The sequence below is a fragment of the Mizuhopecten yessoensis genome, unplaced genomic scaffold (genome assembly GCF_002113885.1).
Source record: "Mizuhopecten yessoensis strain PY_sf001 unplaced genomic scaffold, ASM211388v2 scaffold2329, whole genome shotgun sequence".
NCBI classification, from domain to species: domain Eukaryota; kingdom Metazoa; phylum Mollusca; class Bivalvia; order Pectinida; family Pectinidae; genus Mizuhopecten; species Mizuhopecten yessoensis.
In genome coordinates this window covers 3,733,077-3,752,105 of record NW_018404492.1, presented here as the reverse complement: position 1 = coordinate 3,752,105, position 19,029 = coordinate 3,733,077, and the positions used below count along the sequence as shown (strand labels likewise).

The 19,029-nt window shown below is 34.1% G+C and overlaps 2 protein-coding genes across 6 annotated transcripts in view; one reads left to right on the top strand and one right to left on the bottom strand.

The window, feature by feature from the left end:
* Window positions 1-9,188, bottom strand: part of LOC110445629 (centromere protein H-like) — a 17,756-nt gene extending 8,568 nt beyond the window's left edge. Inside the window, exons 1-7 of one of the 4 annotated variants that reach the window (XM_021490328.1) lie at window positions 9,110-9,188; window positions 7,741-7,953; window positions 7,174-7,213; window positions 4,760-4,831; window positions 4,313-4,411; window positions 3,654-3,717; window positions 3,222-3,273 (exon numbers count right to left, since the gene is read on the bottom strand). In XM_021490328.1, coding sequence (XP_021346003.1) covers window positions 3,222-3,273; window positions 3,654-3,717; window positions 4,313-4,411; window positions 4,760-4,831; window positions 7,174-7,213; window positions 7,741-7,903 — 490 coding nt within the window. In that variant the 5' untranslated portion in view covers window positions 7,904-7,953; window positions 9,110-9,188. Of the gene's footprint in view, window positions 1-3,221; window positions 3,274-3,653; window positions 3,718-4,312; window positions 4,412-4,759; window positions 4,832-7,173; window positions 7,214-7,740; window positions 7,954-8,966 lie in introns of all 4 variants that reach the window. The other 3 variants (XM_021490331.1, XM_021490327.1, XM_021490329.1) reach the window with 3 other exon arrangements.
* Window positions 9,189-9,230: 42 nt separating this feature from the next.
* Window positions 9,231-17,627, top strand: LOC110445628. 2 transcript variants are annotated; one of them, XM_021490325.1, is made up of 7 exons: window positions 9,231-9,379; window positions 11,212-11,453; window positions 12,015-12,218; window positions 13,078-13,214; window positions 13,578-13,732; window positions 15,862-15,979; window positions 16,763-17,627. In XM_021490325.1, exons 2-7 carry the CDS (start codon window positions 11,219-11,221, stop codon window positions 17,000-17,002), a joined length of 1,089 nt encoding a protein of 362 aa, XP_021346000.1. In that variant the 5' UTR covers window positions 9,231-9,379; window positions 11,212-11,218; the 3' UTR covers window positions 17,003-17,627. The 2 variants fall into 2 exon arrangements, with proteins under 2 accessions (XP_021346000.1, XP_021346001.1); XM_021490326.1 differs by lacking the exon at window positions 9,231-9,379 and adding an exon at window positions 10,618-10,928.
* Window positions 17,628-19,029: the final 1,402 nt, after the last annotated feature.

Below are 19,029 nucleotides of genomic sequence, written 5' to 3'. Positions count from 1 at the left end.
TGAACCCATACCCCAAGTATGAAGTTCCAGTGACTAGTAGTGTAGTAGATAGAGCCCGGACAAACTCTTTCTTTGATGTAGGTCAGAGTGACCTACTTTTGATACATGACACACCGCCTCACCAAGGTGAACCCATACCCCAAGTATGAAGTTCTAGTGACTAGTAAATATATAGTGTAAGAGATAGAGCCCGGACAAACTCTTTCTTTGATGTAGGTCTAATGTCAAAATGTAGGTCAGAGTGATGCCGGCAAAGAGGAAAAATAAGAACAAGGAGAAATTTTTGTGTGTATGTGTGTGTGCATGTGAATGTATGTTTTTGTCGTGTCATAAATATTATGTAAAAAATTGTGAAAAATAAACAATTACAAAAAAAACTATTATGACTAAAAAAAACACTACAGGACTTATACTGTGAAATACAGGAAATTTTAGTTTCTTTGAAGTTGTAAAAGCCCCAAAGAGACAGTGAAACAATGACTGTTTACAGAAAAGTGATAGTGTGTAATTTCCTGGACAGTTATAGGAAGACAGGGTTTGTTCAGACGTGACGGCTATCCACAAACTATTTAAGCTGAAGGTCAGTATCAGATAGTTATAATCTCTGATCTGGTTGAATGAGCCTACCTTGAATGGATCACCATTTTGTGTATTGTAATGTGTCGTACTGTATAATAGTACATCAAGGTTCAGGTGGTTTATACATACAATGTGTAATGATACATCAACAGCCATGTGTGAACGATCTGTAATTGTTTCCTGATGTATATAATTGTGATTTACTGATTTGTAATGTGATGTGGAAGAAGATGAATAAATCAATTAGATTTATGTCAAAACAACATGTGTGTCCCCTTGTTTATCTATTTCATTTACCAGCTGTGTATATACCTGTATTGTAGAAAAGATACAACACTTGGTACAGCATTGTTTTGCGGGATTATTCTAATGTATAAAATACTTATGTGGTATATTATAGGATATGCTTGAGGGAATATTAGGGATATTATCTAGTAATAGATACAATAGCTGCATGTGGTCCAGCATGGCTCATACTGGGGAAAAATTCTGTATTGTCATTTCATTTCTTCATGCACAATTTGTGTCTCAAGATTAAAATTCTGAGAATATATATTTTCAACACATAGCTCTATACATCTTTAAACATTCCACTGAATTCATTCAACTAAAGACACCAGTAATGTTTTCACAATTTATGGAAAGAAATGCACTGGTTACCCATGATATGCCAAATGCACTGCATAAAACAGGTCCCTGCACTGGTAGCAACCTAAGAAAATTGCTCATGGCTTATATGGATTTTAAGTAATCAAATATGTGTTGGGGGAAAAAAAGTTCACTTGCTGTGATCCATTGTTTTCACTAACACTTGAAAATCTAATAGATGTGCACTATATGAAGAAAAAAAAAGAAGGAAGCATACCCTTTTTTTTGTGGGGGGGGGGGGGATATTTTTTATGTGAACAATGTAGAAACAGTTTCAGCCTATATTTTGACAAATTTCAAATAATGAAATAAAATTAATTAGCTTTTCACTATAAATAAACAATTCAAAGCAAAACAAAATGTTATAATGTACAAAGTAAGCCTTATACATGTTGACAGATTGGCTTGTTTAATTAAGTCACAATGAATATTGCATTTAATATTTCATGTTTTGTATATTTCATGATTTATTGACACCCTGAACATTCCTGAATTGCAGTCAACAATTAAATGAATTCATAAACAACCACAAATGTTCAAGTTATAAAGCCACACCGTATAACTGAACATTAATTATTAATCAACAAGAGTACCACGGGGCGAAACAATATACGCCCGTCGAATGCCATATAGTGTTATATACTTTCTTACACTGAAATAAGATCTGCATCATTGTAAGAGTGGTTAGCTGACATGCTATAAAAAATGTAGGAGAAAATCTCCAGACAAAAAAAATCAAATACTGAAATGAGCACAGGGCTAATTTTGCAAAAATCGTTGAATCAAAATTCTTTTTAAGGGAGACACAACTTCAAGTTCATATCACGACGATAATGTATACCAAGTTTCAAAGAGATCCGTTGAAAAATGTAGGAGGAGATTGCCGGACAAAAATCAAATACTGAAATAAACAAAGGGCAATAACTTTTGCAAAAATTGTCGAATCAAAATTCTTTTCAAGGAAACACAACATACCAAGATTATTTAGCCTATTAAGTTCAAAGAAATCCGTCAAAAAATGTAGGAGGAGATTGCCGGACAAAAATCAAATACTGAAATGAACAAAGGGCAATCACTTCTGGAAAAATTGTCGAATCAAAATTCTTTTAAGGGAGACACAACTTCATATCATGATTATAATGTATAACAAGTTTCAAAGAGATCGGTCGAAAAATGTAGGAGGAGATTGCCAGACAAACAAAAGGTTACGCCGGACGGACGGAGAAACCCATATTAAACATAATACTCCCTTCAAATTTGACGGGCGTATAAAAACCTGTATTCCACTTGACATACGTTATGTTGAAGACAGCAGCTTTTGACTTCCATACAGTTATATACAGCTGTACCTCACGGAATTTTAAAGCCTCTATTTTTTAGGATTCAAACAATAAATTATTGAGCTTCAAAACCCCACCAGATCAGCCAGATAAACCAGGAAATATATCAATTACCCAGAATCAAAACACTTAAAAACTCTGTTTAAATGAGGAACATTCACACTGCCATTTATGGCTACCAGAGTATCAATGAAAAAGAATGATGCCTTTAGGTTGAATACTACTATAAATTTCAGAATCTCCTACCATAAAATAAAATACAGAAACTTGCTTTACGAAATAATTTACAGGAAATCCTTCTGTATGTAGCTAGCCTAATTTGTAAGCTTCAATATATGATCAATGATTTAGGAGGCACGGTAGTCTAGTGGTAGGACGCCAGGCTCGTGACCGAAGGCTTGCGATTCGAGTCAGGGCCCGGCACTGTGTTGTATCTTTGAGCAAGAAAATTTACTCCGCTTGTTCTAGTCTACTCAGCTGTAAATGAGTACGTGGCAGCACCGGCTGTATGCTCCCCAGGGAGTTGAGAAAGATATTGGCTGGTTGCAAAGGCCCTATAACCATGGATATTTAATTGTGAACCGCTTTGAGACGACCTACGCACTAGGTTGTGATAATTATTATTATTATTATTATCTACAGTGCATTATTTACCGAAAGTCTGTTTCTTGAGCTCAACCAGTCTTTCCTTTTTAGGTTCCATTTCCTAAAAAAAAAAAAATGTTATTCAAATTATCAATACTTACCCACTCCAGATAATCTTCATAATACATGTGTTTCATTTTTGAGGTATATGTGGGCTAATTACATAAGTCTCTATTCCTTATTACTAATGCTTGAGTTCTCTTCAAGAATTTTACTGCATTTTGAATTTTATAGGATTTCATTAGGCAATGAACACAAAGGGATCGGGGTCATTTTAATGCTTTTAACCCCTCACATAATTCTACACCAATGTATGATCACTAACAACAGAAGAATAAGAATATAAATAAGTGTCATGAAGCGGAATAGGATTCATCAAATCAATTTTGTAATTAAAGCAACTTGTAAATACTGTCAACATCACAGTTTTATATAACATACCTTTAGATTCTTCATTATCCCACTAACAAGTCCACACTGCTTGTCAAGTAAGTCCTTTAAATATCTGAAATAAAGTACTGTATAATGAAGCTGAATGCCTCAATGCTTAGACTATTACTTATAGTTTGCTCTCTCTCTATATATATATGCCTGTTTGACCAAGCTCACCTGTGATAGGCTATACAAGTGCATTGTACTTACATTAAAAGATCAAAATTGTTGATCCCGACTCTTGACAATTTGTAACCTTCTGATATTCAAAGAAATGAATTTATTCAAATTTCTTCTCTTCATAATTTAGAAAATAGAATTTTTCAAACTTAACCCTTTCACCACTGTGGACCATAATGGACCCCTCCATATCATTGCATGGTAGAGTCTACTAAAGTTACAAAGGGGTGAAAGGGTTAAAACAGTTTGTTTACAATGTTTATCCTTTGAAGTACTGGTAAGTGCATATAAAATATTAATAGATAAACTGCCTTGAGACTAACTTTACACAGACACCATCTGACAGACCTAGCCATTACTAAAAGTGATATTATCAGGACAGATTGCTTAATCAAATTATAATCCAGATGTCAAGGGAACAAACTCCAGCTGTACTGGAACAATACTTGTGTAAACAGAGAGAACCGGAGACCAATGTTTGTACTTACTTCACTCTTACAGCTTTCTTCTCTTTTTCCGCAGGGTCACTGTCATCTGATGTGGACTGTTCAAACAGCTGCTTTACAAGGAAGCTTCCCATCTGCATCCTGATTAAAATCATTGAGATTTATTATAGAATATTAGCAGTAACTTTAATATTCCATTTATATAAAATTGATTCCAACAGTCAAATATTTCTACTTTCTCTTCATTTTTGTTTTTCTCCAAAACATCTTTTCTAAATTGAGTTACAGTTAAAGGTTAGACAATTTTGTATTTACTTGTGACAGTCTTACAAAGGTAATGGTCCACGAACACAATAACGTCAAACAGGCCAAACATGAAATAGGAAATACCATGATTCTGGAATACACTGTCTTGTAATATATGTCACACTGTCTATAAAGTTTGTGTAAAAACACACTTCTTATTGTTGAGAGTTCATTAAGACCTACCTTTTTATGATGAGTTCCTTTTTATCTTTCTCAATATATTCATCTACAAGTTTCTTTTCCAAATCGGCCAATCTAAGCAAAAAGGACTTAAAATTAAATTATCCCTTTGATTACAATAACAAACCATGTATAGGCATGTAACTGTATGTAACATAAATACTGAGTGAATACTTGTAGAAAAAAAGGTCATCTTTAAAAGAATTCTCATTAAGAATGATAGTAGTAATGCAAATATAATATGTTACAATTTTATGCCCTGCGAATATCATGATTTTACATTAAAGTAATCAAAGGCTATCATATATAATCAGAATGTTTACAAGATTAGTCATAAGTGAACAAGAGTTCATGTAGCACTACTCATTTCCCTGATCAGTCATTTTTGTTTTAATAACAAAGCTTAATTTAGTATGATGCACAGTTGATGAAATGCTTTGTTTCAAATAACTTTGATTCAGAAAAGCAAATAAACCAAGCACTTTCGGTATGGATGGAGAGTACAGTGATTGAGTATCACAATGTATAGGCCAGTAGGAATTGTAGTTACTGCACGGAAAAAAATAATCTATTTAGGGTACTGGTAACCTTCACCTAATAACCTTCAGCCCTGAAAAACAACCCCAAGCAAGCACTTTATGTAAGAAGTTTCAATATTAACGGTCGATGCATGGGAACTTCAGCAATAGAAAAGAAATCAAAATTCTATCTTATATATAGTAAGTGACCTGGAACACTGATGTTTGACTAAAAAGGCAATCCCAGTCAAGCATTTAGAAAGCAAACTAAGAATTGTGATTGTTATTGGCAAACAGAAACTTGCATTATAATGCAGCAACCAATACTCTTGTTATAGTACTAGTAATCTAACCAGTGACCTTGACCTTGACCTTTAGACCTTTCACAAGCAACCACTTTCTGTAAGAAAGCAGTGTATGAACTGACATGTATTATCAGCTGATGAGAACTCGGGCTATTTAGTTGAAACCATGCTTTTTATTTATAGGTAGTGATTTTTCTACTTCCTTTCCACAGGGGCCTGTGCCTGTTGATTTGGGAAAATATCACCCACACAAAATCATGATTTTGGGAAAAATGTTATTTTCTTCATTTGATTTTGGGAAAAAAACCAGCACAAATTATCTTGGGGAAGAAGGGGCCCCAAATTAACCTTTAAAAAATCACTGATAAGTGACCATGACCTTGATCTATGACCTTTGAATTACTAACCAAAAGGAAATCCTGAGCAATATTTTTTTTTATCAGAAAGCAGTGTATGAAGTTTGACTTTAATTGGCTATTACAAACTTGAGTTTTGGACATGTAATTAATGCAATCCAAACCAAGCGCTTTTGGTAAGGAAGTAGTGTATGACGCATGGTTTGATTGTCCCTGGTAACACAATGCAAGCTATTGTGCAAAGACCAGATTCCCATTAAGTGACCTATATATTTGACCTGTGGACTTGAAAAGAAATCATAAGCTTTTAAGTCTGAGTAGATTTGGCTTAAAAGAATTCAAGCATAGGTGCGAAACCTGCTCCCCCCGCCCCCCAAAATAAAAACCCACCAACTACAACAAACCCAAAAGTTTTGATGGATAAATGCATATGAATTAGCATAATTACAATACCTGTTTCAATCTCAATCAAAGAAAATTAAATGAAATATTATATATCATGCCATGATTTCTTTGTTGATATTAGATTAAATTGATCAAAGTTAAGAATTATTTTATGAGTAATACATAGTCCCCCAACTCTGTACAAATTTTGCGATAAAAAATGAACAAAGGCCATAACTCTATAGTGAGGCAAAAATTCTAGTGTTAGCATGTAACACTCTCACATCTTAAGAGGTACTCGCATACATTTTCTGGCAATTGTGGGTGACAAGAGTATATGATATAATTATGTCACAAAGAAAGTGATGCATGGTGCACATAATGCATAACGCTGCATATATTGGGGAAAGAGAACCAATTTGTGTATGCAACACTCTGCCATTCTGACAGTTACGTATTATACATGTTCAATGTACTGACAAATACAAATTTGGCTATTGTAGATGGCAAAGTAAACGAGATCTGCCACAGAGAAAGTGGGACACTGACTGACTAATTGACAAAAGGAGTGTCAAAAGGAGTGATAACCCTCTGTCCTCTATCAGTAAGAAAATAACAAAAAAAAAACACCTTTAAAATGTTTGAAATTTTGCCAGTCTATATTTAACTTTCAACTTTTTCATGCCCCGTTTCCTGAGAGCCAATATTTGTACACAGCATATAAACCATCAACACTAATTACACGCGAAGGGCAAAATTCATATAAAATAAAAGTAGATTTGGTCTGGTAAGGGCGAGTGTCAGGCAAATTTTCACCAGTATATATATAGTAGATAGTTTGAATGTGTGCTTACATTTCTGTTTTTCCATCAGTCCCATCATCAGCTGAAGACTCTGGTTTTTTTTAAATAAACATGAAACACATCAGTCATGTATACAATTTCATACTAAATCTGTCATATTATGAACTCTAATAATTTAATTTGATCATCCAGTGTATCTCACTGCTGGTCCTAAGCAATATGCCGCTTTACTTCATCACCTGTTGTATTTTAACTCAAATATATATCAAACACCCTGTGTTTCTCCAAATCCGAATGAGTTCTTTGGTGTTTTCTTAAAGCAATAAATTTCCTACATGCATCAAACTTTCATAGTATAACTGCACCATTTGTGACCAACAAGTTGAATATGACACAATATAGCAAATAGTCTGAATTAGTCTTAGGTTTTATCGACTTTTTTTATATTGGTCTGGCGTCGATTGACGTCAGAACTCCAGCTCTCTATATAACATGCAGGGTCACTCTTCAAACTGATATTTTAGAAACAAATCGTCACTTTCACACACATACATTTTTTATTTTATTTTGTGTATGTGATTTTTCATCTGTTGAAAAAGCAATGCAAATTAAACTGACCTGCTAGTGTCTCAGCCCTATGGTTATCTATCTGAGCCTGGAGCCAGTTCTGTTTTGCTAGGAGAGTTGCACTTGTTTCCTGTTGGACATCCTCCGGAGGATCCACTGGTGTTGATGCCATCTGTTCGTGACGACCGCCACCAGCTACAGGAGAGATGTCCATCACTCGATCTCACTTGTGTCCTCGTCGTCTACATTGGAAATGCTTCATGTCTGAACAAATAAATAAAAACCAAAAAATAAACAAGAAAATTAAACCACATTCAATTCAAAAACTAGATGAAATGCAAAAACAAACCAGCCAAAAAAACTGACATTGGTTCTCATTATCACTAATTACTGTAGAAGTCAATAATGTGTGACTTGCATATATATGGAAACCAGGTTCATATAATACACACAAAAATCATTTACCTGAGAGGACCATAAATTTACTTTGTAAGTAACTACAATGAATTGCTATGAGAAATTTATAATTAACCTACAGTATATTTACATCAAAGTAAAAGGGGGATGAGCTTCAATTGGGAAATATTGAAGACTGTTGTGCCCATAAAACAATCATGAGCATGTTCAAATACCAAACATGTTTTATTGAAGTCTAGTCCGAGTTATTCTGACGTTTTATCGACTTTTTTCATATCGTTCTGTTGTCGATTAACGTAAGAACTCTGGCCCTCTATAATATGCGGGAAATATGCGACCCGCGCCCGGAGCGCACTTCAAACCGATATTTAAAAATTTTTATTCAAAAAAGCCACATCTTAGGTGGGCAACACAGATTTATAGCCATTTATAATATTTTAGATACCCAGCTGCCGGGAATAGCATTTGCCAAGTAAAATGTGACACTAACTTACACAAACTGATCACAGGGACCTGATAATTTGTAACAGCTATATTTGGGGTTGTGGTAAAAGCCGAAAAGTGTCGAAAAGTAGTGGAATTTTCCCTAAATTTCTAGTTATTTGTGAAAACCCGTGATTTTCACGGTTGACTTCGGCGTACAAGTTTTACCCCCTTGAAATACACATTATCACCGATTTCTAAATTATTAGATGATAAATAAACATTTTTGTAATTGTCACATTTAGAAAATAATGTTTGAAATTATTCTATATTTTTATAAAAAAATATAAACTATCGCGTTAATGAGATATTAAAATATCTTTATATTCCCGGTACGAGGTTTCAGTCCGGGTCCGGGAACGGGGTACAAGATTTACCTACCACCTGTTTACATAGCAAGTGACAAGCTGCATAACACGTTGACAACCAGTCGCCACGACGAATCACCCACTGTCGACGTGTTGGCACTGTCTGCTTAGTGAAACATTTCTTTGAGTAATTTAAGTATATCGTTTTTTACCTATCCCCAAAAGTCATCGTGGTGTTTATTTCTTTTTCCCGCTTCCCTTTTCCGGTGTCTTGGTCATTATAATGTTTTTACGGTTCTATGTTGTAGCGTTATGAACAAGCGCCTAAAAGATAACTGTTTACATGTTTTAATGGTAAGCGGCAAATATAAAACAACTCAGAAGTTCGTCCAATGATCTACCAGTAGACCGCTGACTTTGTGGCACACGTTTCAAACAAATGGATGAAATAATTTAATCTAAGATAGCAATAATTATCAAAGGTTTGTTGGATACTGTATAGAGAACACAAAGTTATCAAGTTTTAAAGTCGGTGGAGTTGTGTGAAGCTGTGATAAACACGCACTGGGTTACAGGTGCTCGATACATACAGAACTAGCAACAATAAAGGGGGAATAAATGAAAACAATAGATACGCAATATTGCTGTCAATTGTTATATGTAATTGAGTATTTATTGAAATCTGTTATCGTTGCTAGCCCACTACACAGTTCAAGGGAAATAACCATTGCTTAAACTGGTAATTACTAATTAGGCCAAACAAAATATATTTGGTGTTTCCGGTAACCCTAATTTGTTGTGCCTATCCTAAACTTTTTAAGACAATTTTCAAAGAAGCACGGTTAAAGTCAAGATCACTCTTCTTTATAAACCATATAAAATTATTTGTTAAAATAAAAATCAATTACCAATACCTACATGTACCTACCCTAATTTTTTCCAACATGTTGCAGGAAAAAAACATATTTTTTAGTCTGTCCTTATGTGATTTGTATATTGACAAATATAGAAACAACATTGAATAATTCAATTATATGCATGATACGTGCATTATAATGCGGTATTCTGTGCATAGATGTTAACTCAAATTGGTAACTGTTAACCAAAGACATTAGATCAGATTTTCTATCTATGTCAATATTAAAGTAAACCATGTTGTTATACCCAAATGCAGGATTATTACCGATATGCGCCGTGGTGCTCAACCTGTTGATGGCTAATACTGAACAATGCATTAAAAAGTTTCAATCATTGCCATTTTTTACATTTAAACCATTTTTAAAAAAACGGTCTTGTTTTCAGTAGGTCATCAAGAACATTAATTACATCTACAATGTACAATATTCCACAGTTCACTGAACTCAATGTCAAAATTTTCCTTATTTTCACAAATTTTCTCAATTCCTGTGATGATGATACTGTGTAAGGTGAGGAAAATTATCTTGGTGATATACATTTTGTATGTATACTTAAATACCATTGGCCTTATATTTAATGTTGATTCCTTTAAATTTGGTTTAAATGACTTTGTTTGCCCAGCTGGAGAAGTCTTTGTTTTTTTATCAAGGTAGATTCACTAGCTGTCTCTAATATCCCCAAATTAATGTTAGCAGGAAATAAACTGCTGAGGTTAATGCTTATCAGGATATTTACTGGTGGATCAGGTCTTGTCAATTTTTTTTTTTTTTTTTTAAGGGACCTGAAAATATGTTGGCGGTAATTATATATAAGTGAGGTGTCAAATGAAATGATGCACATTAGTTTTATTGTATATTTGTTTCTATTGCTATTTGCTGTCTTACAACATATATCATCAATAGGCAAGCTATGCTGTTCTCCAACAGCTCTTGTTTGAGTTGAAGTAAACTGATCAGCGACATTTATGTATACATGCAAACATGTCCATTTTTGTATGTGCAAGATCAGTGAGTCCTGAGCTTTACCATTGGTGTAAACTGTCTTGTCAACTTGGTGTTTAGAGTCTGTACCAAGGTTTCCCAAAGAAGTCACCTTATACTATTGGAAACTTTGGTGAATATTCATTCAGAGTAATTACCACAGTGCTGGTGTAAATGTAGCTATGTGAGAAATTGGAAAAAGCCAGCTGAGCATTTTTGGCAAATGTGTATTTAATTACCAGAATAGCTATTTATCGATCTGTACCAGTAAAACTTGAAACTGAATAATCAAAGGTTAATCAAACTGATCTCGTCTTTGATTTGATCGATAAGGTTTAAACATTTCAATCATTAAGTGTTATTAATTATATCATCATTTATTTACAGTAATTCTAATATTTGATTGTTTGTTTTAGCTCCGAAATGGCCCGAACTAACCAAGAAACTCCAGGGTCTGCCAGGACCAAGGCCTTGACTAAAGAGGCAAATGGCTCCACTCCTCGTAGGGCCCGAACTCCAGACTCCAACAGCTTTGGCTATCTCAGACAGAGGCTAGAAAGAAAAAGTGTTACTAGAAATCCCATTCAAAAGTTGGGAGAAGATGATAGTTTCCAAGCAAAGACAAGTCCTACTCTAGAAAGGTTAAGAATGACACCTGGTAAATATTCCTACCATAGACTACTATAATGCTTAAACCAGATATATATTTTGTTTTTACGATTTTGAGCATTAATTGATACAGACTGTTTCAGAATCAGTATCACAAAGCATTTTATAGAAAACTTAATAGTAATTATATAAGTACAGTATCATAAAGCGTTGTTAAGAAAAGTTACCGGTATGCAAAACCGCAATATATGTTTAATATATTGTGACTCACTTATGTTCCTGTTGATTTGTGTAAAAAACAACATATTCATACACAATTCAGCAAATCGTTTACATTTTCATAAATTCAAGATGGTAGGAAAAAATTGTAAATTTTATCACCAGGGCTGTTTTATTTATTAAGATTTCTTTTTTCCATTTAAGAAGTAGGAACAGACCTGATGGTCTGCTGCACTCTCCTACACAACTTTGTCATTGACAGTTTCCATGCATGTCACCATTATTGTAGGTCAATTTTGACTTACCCTCAAAAAGTTGTACATTGTTCGACCAAATCATTTTAATGTTCGTCACAGAAACAACAACTTGACATCTGCATTTCAATATTCAGGCAGAGTGTTCAAAGATCGTCAGACCTTGATAATGAAGCATGCTGAAGCAAAGGACAAGGTGGACAGTATTGGTGTAGGAGGGGGCGTGGCTATGTGGCCAGAGATGGAGAGGATGAGACTATCTCGAGGGGATACCATACAGATTGTTGTTGTTGTTGTCACACTGTGCAGTACTGTGACTGGCATTTTTAATTATCTACATGGTAAGTATTTCCTTTGGTATTGTGCTATGTAGTTGTAATTTGATTATTAGTTGGATGTGTTAATTGTATTTACTACTTGTCAGTGATCTACCTTCTTACTGATGTTACAGTGTGAGATCTTAACAGTATTACAGTTTTATACATGTTTATATTTGTCAGAAAGAATAGTTTGTTAAAAAATTTGAAACCTGTGTAAGCAAAAATAGAAAACATGAATATAATTAATGTATGCCTTTAGGAATGACAAATATTTTCTTGTGTGGTTATGCTGTATATCGTAAAAAAAAATGTACACTTTGCATTCCATCTAAAAAGTTGGCATGTACATTATTTCAGTGGATAAATTAACAACTTACAAAGTTAACAACTAACAAATTGTTATTCGTTTTGGATAAAAGAAAAAATAGTGTGAATTCAGTTTATTTTGTCATCATCACTAGACAAATCAGAAATGAGCATTTAAGAAATGTTTTTTTTTTGAGATTAATACATGTCACAAAAACATTGGCAATGCTTTAACAGGCTAAACCAAATGATTAAGAAAGTCAATGGGATGTGGCTGGTGACAAAAGATGTTTCGTAAAGATGACTATTGATGATTGTTATTTATCAATCCTAGTTATCTTAGTATTTGTAGCTTTGTAGATAATAGTTATAAATAATTAAATTTCAATAATATGAAACAAAAATACAATGAAATAACATCCTAGAGTAGATGTGCTATTTCAAAATACTGTACCAGTAAATGCTTTACTAGAAAAGTGAAAATAAAAATGATGAATAATAAAGGTTGATTTGTTTTGCTCTTGATGAAAGGGGAGACAATCTCTACATTACTTCTCTTGTCTCTATAATACAGGTGCTGTGATATCTAGGTTATTGTTTTATTATGGGAAGCTGAAGACACATCATCCCTCCCACCCTGTTACTATGACAACACAAAAAGGGTTCAACACCAGCCTCATTAGCTGGCATCAGGACTTCAGCCAGTTACTGGTAAATTTCTAAATCAACCATGTTCCTGAAAATCTTTTATGTAAGCTTGTGTTGTTCAGTGTAGAGACATTCTTCTCAACTGGATGCAATGTTGTTCCGTTCATTAAATAAATAGCAGTAAAGATACTTATTTCTCTATTAAAAATATGTATGATAATTTATTAAGTAATAATTATTATTGCACTCAACTTATATTTTTAATCAGAAAAACTGCTTTAAAAAAATATGGCTTCTTTAAATGAAATTATATATATTATAACAGTTAATGATATAGAAAATAATCTCAAAATTAACTCAAAAGGGCAGTCACAAAAACTGAAGCACTGACTTTTTGATACCGGTAGGTGTAAATTTACTTTTCAGAAAGACCTCCACCACAGCTTTGACCAGAGCAGTGTACCCCTTACCTATCCTGTGTACATATGCTGCTACACAGCAGGGCTTGGGACTCTGGTGTACTATCTCTATGATAGTATGTTTGCCAAAAATAAACTCTCACCAAAAAGGATAAAGAAATGGTAAATAGTACATGTATTGCGATTCTTTTGTAGAAACAACCATGGTATTCCATTGAAAATCATGTTGATGAAATAGTTAAATTTACAATTTTTTTCACATGCATGTAGGATGTGCCTGCTTTATATTGTGATTTGGATGTATTAGACATTGTAGTAGAGAAGATAATCTGATCAGATAATGCTCACATCATTTAACATCAGGTCATATCAGCTTCTGTGGGCAAATTATTTGCTCCTGTGTTGCTATGCTATCATGAGAAAATCCTTTGATGACAAAGCTCAAATGCTGCTCATGAGCAAACTCGTCATTTATGTGCTGCATGAAGGGAAATGTAAGAATATTTTGTTGAGGTTATTTCTTCAGGTATCTGTTGACCAGGATTAGGATTTATTGACCTTATTAATGTCTGGTGTAACTGTTGACCAGGATTAGGATTTATTGACCTTATTAATGTTTGGTGTGACTGTTGACCAGGATTAGGATTTATTGACCTTATTAATGTCTGGTGTGACTGTTGACCAGGATTAGGATTTATTGGCCTTATTAATGTCTGGGGTGACTGTTGATCATGATTAGGATTTATTGACCTTATTAATGTCTGGTGTAACTGTTGACCAGGATTAGGATTTATTTACCTTATTAATGTCTGGTGTGACTGTTGATCATGATCAGGATTTATTGACCTTATTAATGTCTGGTGTGACTGTTGACCAGGATTAGGATTTATTTACCTTATTAATGTCTGGTGTGACTGTTGATCATGATCAGGATTTATTGACCTTATTAATGTCTGGTGTGACTGTTGATCATGAATAGGATTTATTGACCTTATTAATGTTTGGTGTGACTGTTGATCATGATTAGGATTTATTGACCTTATTAATGTCTGGTGTGACTGTTGATCATGATAAGGATTTATTGACCTTATTAATGTCTGGGGTGACTGTTGACCAGGATTAGGATTTATTTATCTTATTAATGTCTGGTGTGACTGTTGATCATGAATAGGATTTATTGACCTTATTAATGTTTGGTTTGACTGTTGATCATGATTAGGATTTATTGAGCTTATTAATGTCTGGTGTGACTGTTGACCAGGATTAGGATTTATTGGCCTTATTAATGTGTGGTGTGACTGTTGACCAGGATTAGGATTTATTTACCTTATTAATGTCTGGTGTGACTGTTGATCATGATTAGGATTTATTGACCTTATTAATGTCTGGTGTGGCTGTTGATCATAATAAGGATTTATTGACCTTATTAATTTCTGGTGTGACTGTTGATCATGATCAGGATTTATTGACCTTATTAATGTTTGGTGTGACTGTTGACCAGGATTAGGATTTATTTATCTTATTAATGTCTGGTGTGACTGTTGACCGGGATTAGGATTTATTGGCCTTATTAATGTCTGGTGTGACTGTTGACCGGGATTAGGATTTATTGGCCTTATTAATGTCTGGTGTGACTGTTGATCATGGTAAGGATTTATTGACCTTATTAATGTCTGGTGTGACTGTTGATCATGATAAGGATTTATTGACCTTATTTATGTCTGGTGTGACTGTTGATCATGATTTAACAGTGATCAGTCTACATACGAGTCCCGAGTCCTTTACTCATAGAATTTTGATGGGACTCGTAGCATTTTATGGAAATACTTAGATTTAACATTTTGCAACCCACTTTGGACCCATGAAAATAAATTGTAGATTGATCACTGTGATCAGGATGTAATTTAATACCTAGCTATTTTTGTACGGTATGCCTGTTGATTGTTATCAAGACAATTGACCTTTCTTTATGATAGGGTGAGTATGGCCGTTTTCATTTATTGCGGTCCAAAAGTTTGAACTGGTTGACCCAGAGTTGTTTGTTTATGACATAAGGTCAGACCCAGTAATCTGATGTTGCTTTCTGGCTAGCCTTAACCAAGCCTTGCAAGGCCTGCATAAACTTTTGCAGGTCCGCCAGGATTTATACCGGAAAATGTTACATTTAAAAAAACAGACATAGTACCGGTTGTTTCGCATAAACAAACAGGCCCTGTATCAACCATAATGGGTACCTGTGGACATATTTACAACCTGCTGATCATGATGTGTTTGATAATTCTCTCCTGTAGGGTGTGCTTGTTGACTGTGATCGGGACATGGACACTGGCCTTGGCTGGCCTGCTGGTGTGTGCCTACCTGGTGGAGACAACCATTCAGATCAACATCCACCTCCTTGGGGAAGTATTGGTCAGTAGTTTGAAACCACCCATATACATGTTCTACAGCTTTGCGTGTACTTACTTTAAAAACTGTACATAAGTTTTATTTTCTAAACAAAAGAAAGAGAATATGTAGTTTTTAATTTCATATCTTTGAGTCATTGTCAGGTACCTATGTTAAATTTGAATCACACCTTACTGTGAAATACAATATAAATAAACGTGAAATATCTGTATTCAGTATTTGAATTTATGTTTTGTAACTGTAACCGATCTGATTTTAATATCATGTTGGAAAAAAATATCATAATTAATTTGATATATGAAAATATCTCCAGAAATGTTTTCAAGAAAAGTTTATTAAATATTTTTAAGTCTTATCCTTTAAACGGAACATTTGTTTTGATATCTTTTTAGGCACATTTTTAATGTATTCACCTGTTGTTGGTATTTTAAAATCAATATGAATTAAAGTTACTAGTTCATTATGTTCAACTTGTTCTTATAGTGTTAGAGATCGAATTAATCTTAAAAGTAGGAAATTAAGTTAGAAATAAATATGCCGTACCATATAATCATATGAATTTTTAATAATAAGTGTAAACAAAATAGTTTTACTTAATCAAAGTATTAAAAAAAGATTTTGGCATTACGAATAGAAATTTCGAACTTTGACCAGTAATATAATCGCTGAACATCAGATGTTTTTCTTTCATCAATTGGTTGTAATCTTTGTGTTTTGAATTTTGCTTGAAAAAATTACATGTAATCTTCTGAAACTCAAAGAAGATAAAAACACTCTTACCTGCAGGGAGAGGCTGTAACCACTGACCTTGACCTCACAACACTTGGGCATATGCTGGATTACTGGAAGATGCGATGCCTGCCTCCGACGACGGAAGGGATGCTGACCATCTTAGGGATTGTGGCGGTCAAGGACGTTATGTATTACCTGCAGTACTACAGTTTACCTATTATCACCATCCTCTTGACACCTGTGTTTAAACTCATTATGTCCCTGTACACCATATATAACATTAAAAGACACTGACCCTTATCAGATCTATAGCTTTTATATGTACCTGTATATATACATACATATATCGGTGTATGATACCGTTAACACCTGTAACAGTACTAAGGCATACCTGTATACATATACTTTTACCTGTGTACAATATGGTTCACCCTTGTTCACCCTTGGATAATATATCTTTATGTGATTTGGTTTCATACCTATATCAGTTCTTTTACTTCTTCAATATAATTACAACTTTTCAATTGTAAGTGCTTGCATATCGTCCTCCATATTTTTCAATGTGAAGTGTTTGTATCTGATCCCCATGTTTTGAAAATGGTGCTGCTTGTTGAATATATATTAAAAGTGTAAAAACAAATTTTTCAATGAAGGTTTTATATTAAACCTTTTGTAAAAGGGTGCTATTCACAAGTGCTAGTGATGGTTCTTTTATTCTTCTATTCTTTCTCTCAGGGCAGCCCTCAATTTGTGTTTAATGTTTGTATTTGAAATGAAATGAAAATGAAATAGCAATAGGTGGGACAACATCGGTAAGCTTAAAGTTGTCGATGTTCCTAAAAAACTGTCCTTTATATAATAATAATTTGAGGTTCTTATATACTGCTTTATCACAAACTAGTTTGTAGGTTGTCTCAAAGCAGTTCACAAATTATCATCCGTGGTTATAGGGCCTTTGCAACCAGCCAATACCTTTCTCAACTCCCTGGGGAGCATACAGCCAGAGCTGCCATTTCGGCGCTAACAGCTAGCATTCAACAATTCTAGCACTGCCCAACCACGTACTCCTTTACAGCTGAGTAGACTGGAACAAGCGGAGTAAAGTATCTTGCTCAAAGAAACAACACAATACTGTGCCTGGCGTCCTACCACTAGACTACCGTGCCTCCAATATAGAAACACACACTAACACTATAATGACTATTATGTAACAATATGTAATATAATTTACTTCAATGATTGAATGTATAAGTATTTATTTCACAAATGGTTGTGTACAATATACATGTATACACTATATGTGTATTGTATCATTTCAATATACCAATGGTCAAGATAATGTGATAAACAGCAGTTTGTGAAAAGAAAACCACACTTCCATGCACAGTGTATCACATCGTGATGTTTCCTGTCACTAGTAGACTGTATCAGTCCCTCCAAGATAGCTTATTGAATATCATGTTCTGCTTTACCCAAGCCCTCTATATATAGTATTATATACTTTGACCTGTGATGATTATATGAAGTTTTCTTTATAAAAACATGTTATTCCTCCATACAGCTGTATTTTGTGTAGTAAATGTATAAAGGGTATTGTATTTTGATTGTGAGGGTTTTTAATTTCTTATGAATTTGTTGTCTACGGGCCTGTTCATTTATGCGGAACAACCAGTTTGTCCGTTTTTAAATGTAACAAATTCGGTTATTAATCCTGGCGGATCTGCAAATGATTATGCAAGCCTTGCAAGGCTTTGTCAAGGCTCGCCTGAAAGCAGCATCAGATTACTAGGTCCAACATTATTTAATAAACGAACAACTGTGGTCCGACCGGTTGAACCGTTTAAACGAAAAAAAACTAGTTGTATGAATATAACACAATTACTGCCATATCTCTGGCCTGAAGCACACTCTGGTTTCCCTTGGTATATTTACACACTCATGAGAGTTGAACACTGATACTTTACATTGTACATATTATATAATACATTATATGTAATTTCTGTCCATAATGAGGTTGTGATCTGATGAATATTGAAATGAGAAAAATCCTGCATTACAAAGAATTTGAAATCCTTTTTTTTTTTGTAAATAAGTTTTAGTGACATTAATTTTAATACATGTAGAAACTCGCCTAATGTTGTACATTGTGCATGTAATGGCCTTTCAGGTGAGACACGTGTGCATTGGAGCAAATTGTATAAGTGCTACACCAACCAAACTTGAACCATAGATGCATCTTAGGTAGTACATCTCACCCCATGCATCAAATCCTGGATGCGGCCTACTTTTCACGGTCCATTAATTTTGTCAGCGTCTCCATC